The following is a 15047-nucleotide window of genomic DNA, read 5'->3' as shown; positions in this document are numbered from 1 at the left end:
GCTGCACTAATACTGCTACATGTAGGCTCTGCTGCACTACTACTGCTACAAGTGAGCTCTGCTGCTCTACTACTGCTACAAGTGAGCTCTGCTGCTCTACAACTGCTACAAGTGAGCTCTGCTGCATTATTACTGCTACAAGTGAGCTCTGATGCATTATTACTGCTCCAAGTGAGCTCTGCTGCCCTACTACTTCTACAAGTGAGCTCTGCTGCACTATTAATGCTACAAGTGATCTCTTCTGCTCTATGACTGCTACAAGTGAGATCTGCTGCACTAATACTGCTACATGTAGGCTCTGCTGCACTACTACTGCTACAAGTGAGCTCTGCGGCACTACTACTGCTACAAGTGAGCTCTGCTGCATTATTACTGCTACAAGTGAGCTGTGCTGCATTATTACTGCTACAAGTGAGCTCTGCTGCATTATTACTGCTACAAGTGAGCTCTGCTGCATTATTACTGCTACAAGTGAGCTCTGCTGCACTAGTACTGCTACAAGTGAGCTCTGCTGCACTACTACTGCTACAAGTCAGCTCTGCTGCACTAGTACTGCTACAAGTGAGCTCTGCTGCACTACTACTTCTACAAGTGAGCTCTGCTGCACTATTACTGCTACAAGTGAGCTCTTCTGCTCTATGACTGCTACAAGTGAGATCTGCTGCACTAATACTGCTACATGTAGGCTCTGCTGCACTACTACTGCTACAAGTGAGCTCTGCGGCACTACTACTGCTACAAGTGAGCTCTGCTGCATTATTACTGCTACAAGTGAGCTCTGCTGCACTACTACTTCTACAAGTGAGCTCTGCTGCACTATTACTGCTACAAGTGAGCTCTTCTGCTCTATGACTGCTACAAGTGAGATCTGCTGCACTAATACTGCTACATGTAGGCTCTGCTGCACTACTACTGCTACAAGTGAGCTCTGCGGCACTACTACTGCTACAAGTGAGCTCTGCTGCATTATTACTGCTACAAGTGAGCTCTGCTGCATTATTACTGCTACAAGTGAGCTTTGCTGCATTATTACTGCTACAAGTGAGCTCTGCTGCACTACTACTGCTACAAGTGAGCTCTGATGCATTATTACTGCTACAAGTGAGCTCTGCTGCACTACTACTGCTACAAGTCAGCTCTGCTGCACTAGTACTGCTACAAGTGAGCTCTGCTGCATTATTACTGCTACAAGTGAGCTCTGCTGCACTACTTCTGCTACAAGTCAGCTCTGCTGCACTAGTACTGCTACAAGTGAGCTCTGCTGCACTATTACTGCTACAAGTGAGCTCTGCTGCTCTACAACTGCTACAAGTGAGCTCTGCTGCACTATTACTGCTACAAGTGAGTTCTGCTGCATTATTACTGCTACAAGTGAGCTCTGCTGCATTATTACTGCTACAAGTGAGCTCTGCTGCATTATTACTGCTACAAGTGAGCTCTGCTGCATTATTACTGCTTCAAGTGAGCTCTGCTGCACTACTGCTACAAGTGAGCTCTGCTGCTCTACAACTGCTACAAGTGAGCTCTGCTGCATTATTACTGCTACAAGTGAGCTCTGCTGCATTACTACTGCTACAAGTGAGCTCTGCTGCATTATTACTGCTACAAGTGAGCTCTGCTGCATTATTACTGCTACAAGTGAGCTCTGCTGCACTACTACTGCTACAAGTGAGCTCTGATGCATTATTACTGCTACAAGTGAGCTCTGCTGCACTACTACTGCTACAAGTCAGCTCTGCTGCACTAGTACTGCTACAAGTCAGCTCTGCTGCACTAGCACTGCTACAAGTGAGCTCTGCTGCACTATTACGGCTAGAAATGAGGTCTGCTGTACTATTGCTGCTACAAATGAGTTCTGCTGCACTACTCCTGCTTACAAGTGAGCTCTGCTGCACTACTACTGCTAAAAGTGACCTCTGCTGCACTACTACTGCTACAAGTGAGCTCTGATGCATTATTACTGCTACAAGTGAGCTCTGCTGCACTACTACTGCTACAAGTGAAGTCTGCTGCTGTACTACAAGTGAGCTCTGCTCCACTACTACTGCTACAAGTGAGCTCTGCTCCACTACTACTGCTACATGTGAGCTCTGCTGCACTATTACTGCTACATGTAGGCTCTGCTGCACTATTGCTGCTACAAGTGAGATCAGCTGCACTATTGGTACTAGGTATGAGCTCTATTCCTAAATGTGAGTTCGGCTGCACTGGTACATTTGCGCCCTGCTGCACTACTACTGCTACAAGTGAGCTCTGCTGCCCTACTACAAGTGAGCTCTGCTCCACTACTACTGCTACATGTGAGCTCTGCTGCACTATTACTGCTACATGTAGGCTCTGCTGCACTATTGCTGCTACAAGTGAGATCTGCTGCACTATTGCTACTAGGTATGAGCTCTATTCCTAAATGTGAGTTCTGCTGCACTGGTACGTTTGCACCCTGCTCCACTATTACTGCTACATGTGAGCTCTGCTGCCCTGCAACATGTGAGCTCTGCTGCACAATTACTGCTATGTGTGAACATTGCAGCACTACTATGACTAATTATGAACTCTGCTGCTCTGCTACTGCTACATTTGAGCTCTGCTGCACTATAACGGCTAAATGTGAACTCTGTTGCACGACTACATGTGAGATCTGCTACACTACAGCTGCTATGTGTGAGCTCTGCTACATGTGACATCTGCTGCTCTTGTTCTTCTACATGTTAGCTCTGCTGCGCTGCTACTGCTACATGTTAGCTGCACTACTACGGCTAAATATGAGCTCTGTTGTACTGCTAAACTACAACTGCTACATGTGACTTCTGCATATGAGCTCTACTACATGTGACCGCTGCTGCATTGCTGCTGCTACGTGAGCTCTGCTGCACTACTACTGCTACATGTGAGCTCTGTTGCACTGCTGCTACTACATGTGACCTCTGCTGCACTACTACTGCTACATTTGAGCTCTGTTGCACTGCTGCTACTAGTGTGAGCTCTGCTGCACTGCTACATGTGAGCTGCACTACTACGGCTAAATATGAGCTCTGTTGCACTGCTAAACTACAACTGCTACATGTGACCTCTGCTGCACTGCTACTACTACAAATGAGCTCTGCTGTACTTCTGCATATGAGCTCTACTACATGTGACTGCTACTGCATTGCTACTGCTACATGTGAGCTCTGCTGCACTGCTGCTACTACATGTGAGCTCTGCTGCACTACAACTGCTGTGCGTGAGCTCTGCTGCATTACTAGTTCTACTTGTGAGCTCTGCTACATGTTGAAATCATTGTTCTGCAGAAAACTTGTTTTTCTGGCAAATTCAGTGATTGCGATTGCAGCTGAACCTGCTGCGGTTGCACAATGGTGATCAGCCATCCTGCCTGCTCTGCTCTCACAGCTTATTGTCTTTTTTACTGCTTCTACTTCAAAGAGATGTGGCAGGAATCAGTGGGTAGAAGGGCGGATGTAGCAGGTTACTGGTATTGTGCTGCAATGTTGCAGGGTGTTTAACCTTTTTGTTATTTTGCATCTGGAGAAAACGTTGTTAAATAGACTGTAGTAGTGAGTGGCTCTTCAATGTGTATGGCTCTATCCACAAATAAGAAATCCTGCACATGGAGACATCAAAGGTTTGATTCCAAATAGAGTAACATTCAAAAGCCCCAAAACAGGACGCTGACTGCGTGAGACGTTACAAGGACCCATGGCAGGACCTCTAGTAAGACCCCCACCTGCTGCGTTCCACTTATATGGCTGGTACATGCAGTGGACTAACTTGAAACTCATGGACCCCGATGTGAAAGCGCCAACGGTGCCCCCAAATATTTTAAATCTTTAATAGCAATAGTCTTTTTCTATAGACCAAAGGGACTTTTAAGACCCCCTAGGCTCCAGGGCCCAGATGCGATTGCAACCCCAGCACCTCTTGTAGTTACGCCCCTGGGTACACGTTTCTCATAGACACAATAGTAATTCTGTCAGCAATGAGCTCCCTCTAGAGGCGGCAGCGGACATTATCATTTGACAACAGCTTCAGGAAGGGATTTTGACAGGTTCATCCACACCGTATTATCCAACTGCTTCCTACTCTTCATACTAAACATTTTTTCATCCAAATTATTCATTTCTTTTATTTCTGATCTTTTTTTTCACTGCAGATTCCTGAAAATGAGAATCCATCTGATGCCCAAGTAGCAGAAGAAGGTAAAACTAGCGGAGGCAAGTTCAGCAAGAAATGGCGAGCCGTTATATCTCGGACAATGAACAGAAAGTCAGGAAAAGTTATGATGAAGGCGATGGCTGATGAAATGGTGAGAATAAGATGAGTGAATGAACTGTATGCTGTGATGACTCAGCCCCAATTGTAGTTTCCTGTATTCAATCATTTTAATAGAGAGCAGCCTCATATCAGTGGTCATATGACCATCGAAATCAAAGGCTATTATGAGACCATCCTGGACCAGCACCCTCTCACTCAGTTTCTTACCCCAAGAATCATTATATTCTGAATGGTACTGTGGATAATGGGGTGACCTTGATCTCCATTCATATGCATCAACTCCATAACTGTTTAATATATCTTTATCGGGACAGAGTTCATTTTTTTTCTTATATAAAGATCCAAATCCTCAGCATAAAGTTATATGATAGGAGTCTGTACGCACAGCCACCACTAGGAGGAGCTCCCTGTATACAGAGATACATGGTAAGATCCTGTCTTCAGTCACCACTAGGGGGAGCTCCCTGTATACAGAGATACATGATAAGATCCTGTCTGCAGCCACCACTAGGAGGAGCTCCCTGTATACAGAGATACATGGTAAGATCCTGTCTTCAGTCACCACTAGGGGGAGCTCCCTGTATACAGAGATACATGATAAGATCCTGTCTGCAGTCACCACTAGGGGGAGCTCCCTGTATACAGAGATACATGGTAAGATCCTGTCTGTAGCCACCACTAGGGGGAGCTCCCTGTATACAGAGATACATGATAAGATCCGGTCTGCAGCCACCACCAGGGGAGCTCCCTGTATACAGAGATACATGATAAGATCCGGTCTGCAGACACCACTAGGGGGAGCTCCCCGTATACAGAGATACATGATAAGATCCAGTCTGCAGCCACCACTAGGGGGAGCTCCCTGTATACAGAGATACATAAGATCCTGTCTGTAGCCACCACTAGGAGGAGCTCCCTGTATACAGAGATACATGGTAAGATCCTGTCTGCAGTCACCACTAGGGGGAGCTCCCTGTATACAGAGATACATGGTAAGATCCTGTCTGCAGTCACCACTAGGGGGAGCTCCCTGTATACAGAGATACATGATAAGATCCTGTCTGTAGCCACCACTAGGAGGAGCTCCCTGTATACAGAGATACATGATAAGATTCTGTCTGTAGTCACCACTAGGGGGAGCTCCCTTTATACAGAGATACATGATAAGATCCTGTCTGCTGTCACCACTAGGGAGAGCACCCTGTATACAGAGATACATGATAAGATCCGGTCTGCAGACACCACTAGGAGGAGCTCCCTGTATACAGAGATGCATGATAAGATCCTGTCTGCAGTCACCACTAGGGGGAGCTCCCTGTATACAGAGATGCATGATAAGATCCTGTCTGCAGTCACCACTAGGGGGAGCTCCCTGTATACAGAGATACATGATAAGATCCTGTCTGCAGCCACCACTAGGGGGAGCTCCCTGTATACGGAGATACATGATAAGATCCTGTCTGCAGTCACCACTAGGGGGAGCTCCCTGTAAGGAAACGAAAAAACTTGTTCCAGCACCTTTTTTTTTTTTTTTTTTTTTTTTAAATCCAGGCTTGTAACTTTATTTTTGCCAGAATAAAAACAGTGGTAACACGCTCTTCTAAACACACCAGGGCACAAACAGCGACGCGTTTCGATCTACTGATCTTTATCAAAGCTATATACACAGAATTGTGAATCCCGTATATATCCCCTCATGACCAATCAGGATCAAGAATGATGATCACATGATCCGATATAAGGTCCTACAAATATAAAGGAATCCCCTATCTATTGCACATCGCAATGCCTAAACATGATATTTAAAATTATACATAATTTAACATAAATAACAAAGTGAAACATACATGAACTTATAATAATAACAAAAACATTAATAATGAAACATCAATTCATTGCGTTTGTTGAGGCCAGTTGGAAACCGAGTATTTAAATAATAAATCCAGAAGGCTTCACGGGTATGTAAAATCCGTCTCAAATCCCCACCTCGTGGGGGTCTATTTACTTTTTCTATTCCCTGAACTCGAAAAAACTTTGTGCTACGTGAATGGACTGAGATAAAATGTTTGGAAACCGTAGAAATCGTACGGGTGGAATTACCAGTGTAACCGATGTCATATAAATGCTCGCCAATGCGGATTTTCAATTTGCGGGACGTGCATCCAACGTAGGATAAATGACAGGCAATGCAATCAATTTTGTAAATAACAAACTCAGTATTACAATTAATATATTGTTTAATGTTAAAACTCTGTGAGTTATCATGATTCTAAAAAATTTTGGTAATATTTACATGTGCACACGTTCTACAAATATTAGACCCGCATTTATAGAATCCGCTGCAATCCAACCAAGTTTTATTTTTATTTTTATTTATATTTCGATTAGCTCCAAACATACTTGGCGAAATCCTGTTGCCTATAGACGGAGCTCTCCTAGCAACAACATTAATGCCAGCATGCAATATCCTGGCCAACTTTTCATCTTCATATAGGATAGGAAGGAATTTATTAATAATTCCCTTAATTTGTTGGAACTGCGGGCTGAATTGAAAACACACATAGGGTTTATTAATATCCGTAGAGACCGTAGTTTTAGATTGTTCTCGGGCAATAAGATCCTCACGTTTTTTGTGACTAAGGATTTTATGGGCTCTATTAAGTGTCCATTCTGGATACTGACGTCTTTTTAATTTGCTTAATACCAATTCTAATTCTCTATTTAAGGCAAGATCGTTACTACAATTCCGTTTAATTCTGACATATTCACCCACTGGAACAGAACGGATGGTATGCCTAGGGTGTCCGCTACTGGCATGCAAAATAGTGTTTCCACTAAGTGACTTATGAAACGTGTTAGTTGAAATAAAACAATCTATTGTGCCACTCAAATTAAGATCCAAAAATTGAATGTGGTCCGAATTATGTCTATATGTAAACCGAATATTGTATTCATTGGAATTTAAATAATTTATAAATTCTGGTATGGCAGATACATCGGCGCCCCACACCATGAGTAGGTCATCGATGTATCTGCCATACCATACTAAACAGGACAAAAACGGATTGGACGCAGAAAAAATAAATTCGTGTTCCCAAAACGCCATTACCAAATTAGCCAGGGAAGGTGAAAATTTCGCACCCATGGCCACACCTGATTTTTGCAAAAAAAACTCTCCATTGAAAGAAAAAAAATTGTGGGTCATGAGAAAAAAAATTACCTGTAAAATAAAATTCTTTAAATCAACAGAATAACTACTAAATCCATCCAAATGAAATTGAAGGGCACGCATCGCTAAATCATGCAGAATGCACGTGTACAATGAAATTACATCACAGCATAGCCAGGAATAATTACAACGCCAGATTTTCTCCGAAAACACTTTTAACACTTCTTTGGTATCTTTTATATATCCAGGAATTCTATACACCAAAGGTTTTAATAGAGAATCAACCCACTCACATAAATGCTCGTTGGCTGAGCCAATACCCGAGACTATTGGTCTAATAGGTGGTATGGTATCACATTTATGGACAGCCACCACTAGGGGGCGCTCCCTGTATACAGAGACACATGATAAGATCCTGTCTGCAGTCACCGCTAGGGGGAGCTCCCTGTATACAGAGATACATGATAAGATCCTGTCTGCAGCCACCACTAGGGGGAGCTCCCTGTATACAGAGATACATGATAAGATCCTGTCTGCATCCACCACTAGGGGGAGCTCCCTGTATACAGAGGTACATGATAAGATTCTGTCTGCAGTCACCAATAGGGGGAGCTCCCTGTATACAGAGATACATGACAAGACTCTGTCTGTAGTCACCACTAGGGCGAGCTCCCTGTATACAGAGATACATGATAAGATCCTGTCTGCATCCACCACTAGGGGGAGCTCCCTGTATACAGAGATAAATGATAAGATCCTGTCTGTAGCCACCACTAGGGGGAGCTCCCTGTATACAGAGATACATGATAAGATCCGGTCTGCAGCCACCACTAGGGGAGCTCCCTGTATACAGAGATACAGAAGATTCGGTCTGCAGACACCACTAGAGAGCTCCTTGTATACAGAGATGCATAAGATCCTGTCTGCAGCCACCACTAGGGGGAGCTCCCTGTATAGAGGGATACACGATAAGATCCTGTCTGCAGCCACCACTAGGGAGAGCTCCCTGTATACAGAGGTACATGATAAGATCCTGTCTGCAGCCACCACTAGGGGGAGCTCCCTGTATACAGAGATACAGAAGATTCGGTCTGCAGACACCACTAGAGAGCTCCTTGTATACAGAGATGCATAAGATTCTGTCTGCAGTCACCACTAGGGGGAGCTCCCTGTATACAGAGATACACGATAAGATCCTGTCTGCAGCCACCACTAGGGAGAGCTCCCTGTATACAGAGGTACATGATAAGATCCTGTCTGCAGCCACCACTAGGGGGAGCTCCCTGTATACAGAGATACATGATAAGATCCTGTCTGCAGCCACCACTAGGGGGAGCTCCCTGTATACAGAGAAACATGATAATATACTGTCTACAGCCACCACTAGGGGGAGCTCCCTGTATTGAGAAATTTTAAACATAACTATTTGTGCTTTCCATTTATCCTTCATTTCTTGTATTTTGTATGTGAACAGTGCACATTTTTATGCATTTTAGATATTTCATTTTTAATAATGGTCTGTTGTAGGGAGAACATGGAGAACAAGGGTCTATGTCACCAGTTTCCCCCGATGGGAGCATGGATGGAAACTTTCCAAGAAAATTCTCAGATTCTGAGGACAACAATCACACAGCAGTCAGCAGACAGACTTCCAGTGGTGAGTTCAGTACATTTTCTACATCAAACTTTCATTCATCCTCATATTACATATAAAATTCCAATCATCCTTCAGGATACAGTTCAGATTTCACGTTTTTTTGTGTTAATACGACTTTTCACCAAATTCTTCATGTTGAACTGGACACATGATGTGATAGTGGAATACAGCGGAAATAAATTATAGATTGTAACACATTCTCCCTCATTCATGTGCAGTCTTTGCTTGAAGTTCTGGATCCTCTGCACAGTCCAGCAGTGGATGTGACTTGTCCCGATCAGGCCCAGGGCTGCCATGGCTTCACCAGTTCTGTATCCTCTGCACGGTCCAGCAGTGGATGTGACGTGTCCCGGTCAGGCCCAGGGCTGCCATGGCTTCACCAGTTCTGGATCCTCTGCACATTCCAGCAGTGGATGTGACGTGTCCCGGTCAGGCTCAGCGCTGCCATGGCTTCACCAGTTCTGTACATTAACATTTGCTTCTCCAAATCCAGAATGATCCCTGGATCGGTGTCTAAGATCACTTCTGAAGTCCAAGCGAACACAAAATATCTGGTGGAAAATGAAAGCCAAGGAACCCCAATATCTGTACCCCAAAACACAAGGCGTATGCCGGCTAAGAGTCGATTGTACTTCATCATTCACTGATGGATGGCTCTTGTATCTCTGCATGGTGCTGTATTATAATGAGCCGCTATTATTAACCCTTCCTTCTCTGTGTGTTTCTCTCCAGGCAGCGAGCTGTGCAGCCCTTTATCGCTCAGTTATAGAGACAGCATCAATATGGAGAACCTCGCTCCTCCCTATACTGGTCCATTTTGTGGAAAAGCAAAAGTCCATACAGACTTCACACCAAGTCCTTATGAGAAGGATTCTCTGAAGCTCAGAGTAAGAATGCTCAATAGAGAGAATATGCCGTAAGAAATAATATGGGTGTTATAAAGGAATGTCATGAAGGAAACAAGGCTCCTAATGACTGAACGGCGTCTATTACTGCAGGAGACAGACAGGCAGGATGCACACATCACTACATAGGGATGTGGAGCGTGTTGTGTTCTCAGCAGCAGTGCCCCCCGTCCCACGTGTCTGGACGCCACAGACCCGATAGTTCCCTGTAGGGAGAATTCAGTGCGGCGATACACTAAATCCCACTCCTGCTGCACGGTCGGGGTCATAGGGGGTAAATGACCCCAAATTGGGAGAGGTTATGAATGTAAAATAAGCTAATGAGCCGCATCATCTGCGTATTGGGTACGGGGATTCCATGTCAGTCCCTTATAATTGACACAAAGAGCCCAATTCCTCATTTGCATTATTAAGTCACTTTTCTATTTTTTTTGCTGATTTAGTTATTGATAGGTTTTTTTTTTGCCAAATTCTTCGAGACCATGCACCGAGTTCATTAATTTTAAGCAGAATAAAAAAAAATAGATCACACCAGGAGGGGGAAGGGAAGAGGATGGGGAGGACGGGGAAACATTTGGGTCAAAAATGTTGTGACTTTTTAAGTAGTCCAAATTGATCTGCTGAAAACATCTGGAAACCCCAAACCTTGTGCAGAATAATATATCACATATGAAATAGACTTTAGGAAAAGCAGAAATTCAGAGAATTTGATGCAAATGAAAAATATTTGAAAAACAACAAAAACTTGACAAGAAAAGGAGAAAATGCAACAATGACTCCAAATCTTGGCTTTGACAGGAGGGTTTCAGGAGAATCAGACAAGAAGGACAAAGTCGAGGGAGGAGGTGGGGACTGATAAGTAGGGGATAGTGGGCATGCAGCCATGTGGACCTCACCCATGCAGTAATCCGCTCACACAGAGGGCTGACTTGTCTTTTATGGTCTTCAGGTGGGAGACATCATCGATATCATTGACAAACCGCCCGACGGCACCTGGTCAGGAATGCTAAAGAACAAGGTTGGATCCTTCAAGTTCATCTATGTTGATATTCTTCCGGAAGAGACTGTTCACCCAAAAAGAGTCCGGACACAAGGACGGAGCAAAAAATCCCAGCCGAAGAGTCTACAGGAACTTCTGGAACGGATTAACATGCAGGTCAGACTTCACCTCCTCCATGCTGATTTTTAGGAGAGCAAGGTGTTACCTATCCAATCAGTAGGTGGTGATCGTCAGGTTGGTGTCCATTGCACCTTGCAAAACACCAGAATGATGGAATTCTGTCCCTCATCCTCTACTGGTCATAAAACCACGTCCAGGAGCAGTTGAATGGCCGCCCTGCCGCTCCATGTATGATAGCCGAGAGTAATGCAGCTCTTGGGCATCTTCTTATCTGTTGTACCATAGACTCTGAGTGGAACGGCAGGGTGCTTGCACATCCCGATAACCTATTTACCTCCTCATTTCTGCAGTCTTGTGCCCCCCATTCTGGTGATCAGTCTGGGTCCCACCAGTCACGTCCACACCGATCTAACCGTCCAGTGGACAGGTGATTGCTTGCACAGACTGGAATATTCCTTTGTTTGTGTTACCCTTTAAAAGAAACGTTCATATGCACAAAGGGGAGCATAGAGGAAAGTGGGGTCCATACCAGAAATCCAAATGGGGGTCCCCCTTCTAATGGTTTTGTCCATAACTAAAGATCACCATTTATCAAGATGTTCCCTCTTATCTATTGTGGCACCTATGGACATGCAGGGCCAAAGTGTCAGGGCTTGTCGAAGATAAGGGAGATATTTCTCCATGGACCCTATAGATTTGTACTCACTTGAGACATCAGCTTTCAGGCTCAGATGCAGGACCCTTCCTCTATTTTTTGGGTCATGTAGGGCGGAGTTTTGCATCCTGCACTGATTATCACCGTGCTGCTCTTCTGTATCTGTCCCATCTCTCATCGTCAGGTATTGCATTGTGTTTAGGATTATCTTCATGTTTTTATCAATAGGAACATATTGCAACCCTCATGCTCAACGGCTACCAGACGACTGAAGACTTTAAGGACCTGACAGAGAGTCATCTACTGGAACTGAATATAACAGACCCCCAGCACGTAGTCAAGCTCCTCACCGCCGCGGAATTCCTGCTGGACTATGACAGTAAGGAAACCATATGTGACGCATGTAGAGAAGCTGCAGGTCATGTTCATGGAAGAAACAATGGGATGGAAGCAAAATAGGACAGGACATAGGATGAGGGGGGAAACAATGGGATGGAAGCTGAGGACAGGACATGGGATGAGGGAGGAAACAATGGGATGGAAGCTGAGGACAGGACATGGGATGAGGGAGGAAACAATGGGATGGAAACAAAGAAGGACAGGACATGGGATGAGGGGGGAATCAATGGGATGGAAACAAAGAAGGACAGGACATGGGATGATGGCGGAAACAATGGGATGGAAGCAAAGAAGGACAGGACATGGGATGAGGGGGAAAACAATGGGATGGAAGACAAGAAGGCCAGGACATAGGATGATGGAGGGTCTAGAGGCCAGATGGGGTTAGGGGTCTATTCTGGTATCACTAGCTGTAAGGTGGTCACAATGATAAGTTAACAAAGCCCCATCTGTTGTCAGAGCAATTGGTCCTGAAAGAAAGTAGTTATTACTGTAGGTCAGTGTAGATATCAAAATCCTTAGTAATATGTTTTCGGGGTCGCACTTTTTTATATACAATAACTGTGCAGTATATTGGCAGGAGCGCAGATATTATTAAAGAGGCCGTCCTCATCCTCCTCATCCCATCAATGTTTATCCCCTTAATATATTGCCGTCATTATATTTACAGCACTCTGCACTTACAATTGCTCATTTGCCTTTCTACCCAGATGATTCTTCTCTTTTCGCTGCTCTATTGAGAAGCAGGAAGACTCTTTTTCCAGCCATCCCCCCCTTCTTCAACACACTTTCCACCCAGTAAAACCCACCTTGTAGGTCGTATGTCACAGCATTGGATAACCACAGCTCTGTTGCATGAGGCGCCTTAACGGATGCAAAAAAAGAAAAAGGAAATTATTAAGAGGCTAAAAGGATAGAAATTCTCAGGAATACTAAATATTTTCCTAGAAGAATTGAGCTCTTATTTTTACTGTATCTGAAGGGTTAGAAACATTCTTTCCTTGTGTTGACTGATAATTTGCTTCTTACAGCCGGCAGTGAACATGAAGAGGTAGCAGAGACATCATCTGTGAGTCAAGACTGTCACCTTCCCCGAGACTCGGGCTGCTACGAGGGACCGGAGAACCTGGAGAACAGCAGAGACGAGTCCGACCTCAACAACACAGAGCAAAACTTTCGAGGATTGTCCATAGATGACTCTATGATCAAGAAGCATCCGGAGACCGAGCAGCCGGCAGAAGTCACCAGCCAAGACGGATGATACCTGCGACCATGAGCTTTATAGTCAACCACTCAGAGGAACCAAAGAGCGAGCAAACATCAAAGAAAAATATTTTGGTCCTGAGGAGACGAAACTCTCGGATATGAAGACCAAACAGTATTCACAGAATGTGGTTCAGATCGTTCTGTCGACTTTTACAGGTTTATTTTTTACATTATTGTGGATGTTTTTATATTGACTATTCCTGGTCCTGCAGTTCTGCACCGGGTCTGAGCTGCGTTCACATAAAGTAAAACCTCTCGAGGAAGAAAAGAAACTCATGTGACTGCTGCAGCCAGTCACTGACCTCAGCAGCCATGCTGAAATGTACAGTGCACCTTCAATGAAGTCAGTCATGAATGATGGATGTGGTGACATCGCTGCAGGACCAGAAAGGACCTCTAAATGCTGGAATGACTGACAGTGGGAGAGGGGATTATTGTGTAAGAATGCCTACTTTATGGATTAGCTCATTTATTGCTATAAACACGTTTTTAAAATCTTGGATAACCCCATTAATGTTATCCTGTACCAAAAGGGACAGAGTGAGATCTCCATCACTGAGGTCACAAGTGGCTGTGCCCATTGTAATTTGCCTTAGACACAGCACGGCTGCAGGCACTTGACCACCGATAGTCACTGACTTTTCTGCTCGCCTAGATCATGTACAGTTGAAAGCAAAAGTTTCCATCCACTATATATAAAGACACATCTGCAGGTATTTCTCAATATCTGAAAAATATTCTGAAATCAGAATAAACCTTTCATGTTTTAAGTCAATTAGAATTACCATAATTATCAATATTTGTCAAATGCCAGTGTAACACTGACTCGGGAAGCCCCTGCCACACTCAGTACACACTCACAGGGATCAGGACTAAAACAGTTTAATAGGTTTATTGCTATGCAGCATAAATGAGATGGATTTAAAAGAATAACATGCAATACAAGTAACTGTGCTCTGTCAAAGTCATATACACGTCACACTCTAATTCTCCTTCAACCCTGCAAGTATAACGTAGCAGGGTTTTCTTTGTTTCTTCCAGGTTTAACTCAGTCCAAACATTGGGGCCCAGTTGCCGCGGATGTTGGCGCGCAAATTAGAACAGTTGGTGCACTTAGACGAATATTAATGGAAATAGTCTGGGCTGTAATGTACTCACTGTAAATAGCGCTGGTAGGACCACAAGTCTCAGAAGGGCACTCACTGCACGTCTCCAATGGTCGGATGGTTCTCTGGACACCAGCTGGGGGAGGCCGGATTCAGTCCTTTATACGGTGGGAGTGCTGGCAGAACTCTCCAAGTTCTTGATGCAACTTGCTCCAGAGGGTAAAACAAAGCCGCGGTCTCTCCAGCAGCGCGGGTATATCCGAGGGGACAGCAACCCTGCAGCGTGGTGCGATGCAAATCCACCATGCTCAGTCTCTCCCAGCAAGATGCCACGCTCTTTTTCTTTCTCTGAATTCTTGCTTTCACTTTCTGCCCAGCTCCTCCCTCCAAGTCCCTCCTCATCCAATCCAGGCTGTCATCTGACTGAAACAAGGATCCCTGGGAATTGTAGTCCAAGGGTCCTTGGGAATTGTAGTCCACTGCAGCTCAGAGGAAAAT

General features: G+C 44.5%; 1 protein-coding gene across 1 annotated transcript in view; it reads left to right on the top strand.

Moving 5' to 3' along the window:
- SASH3 (SAM and SH3 domain containing 3) overlaps positions 1-14133 on the top strand; it is a 54913-nt gene extending 40780 nt beyond the window's left edge. The window contains exons 3-8 of the mRNA XM_077292585.1: positions 4151-4303; positions 8969-9098; positions 9831-9985; positions 10953-11159; positions 12007-12157; positions 13209-14133. Coding sequence (XP_077148700.1) covers positions 4151-4303; positions 8969-9098; positions 9831-9985; positions 10953-11159; positions 12007-12157; positions 13209-13438 — 1026 coding nt within the window. The 3' untranslated portion in view covers positions 13439-14133. The remainder of the gene's footprint in view (positions 1-4150; positions 4304-8968; positions 9099-9830; positions 9986-10952; positions 11160-12006; positions 12158-13208) is intronic.
- The last annotated feature ends 914 nt before the right edge of the window (positions 14134-15047 follow it).

This window comes from Ranitomeya variabilis, chromosome 2 (assembly GCF_051348905.1).
Source record: "Ranitomeya variabilis isolate aRanVar5 chromosome 2, aRanVar5.hap1, whole genome shotgun sequence".
NCBI classification, from domain to species: Eukaryota; Metazoa; Chordata; class Amphibia; order Anura; family Dendrobatidae; genus Ranitomeya; species Ranitomeya variabilis.
Note: the sequence above shows the minus strand (reverse complement) of the source record. Positions and strands in the feature narration are given on the sequence as shown.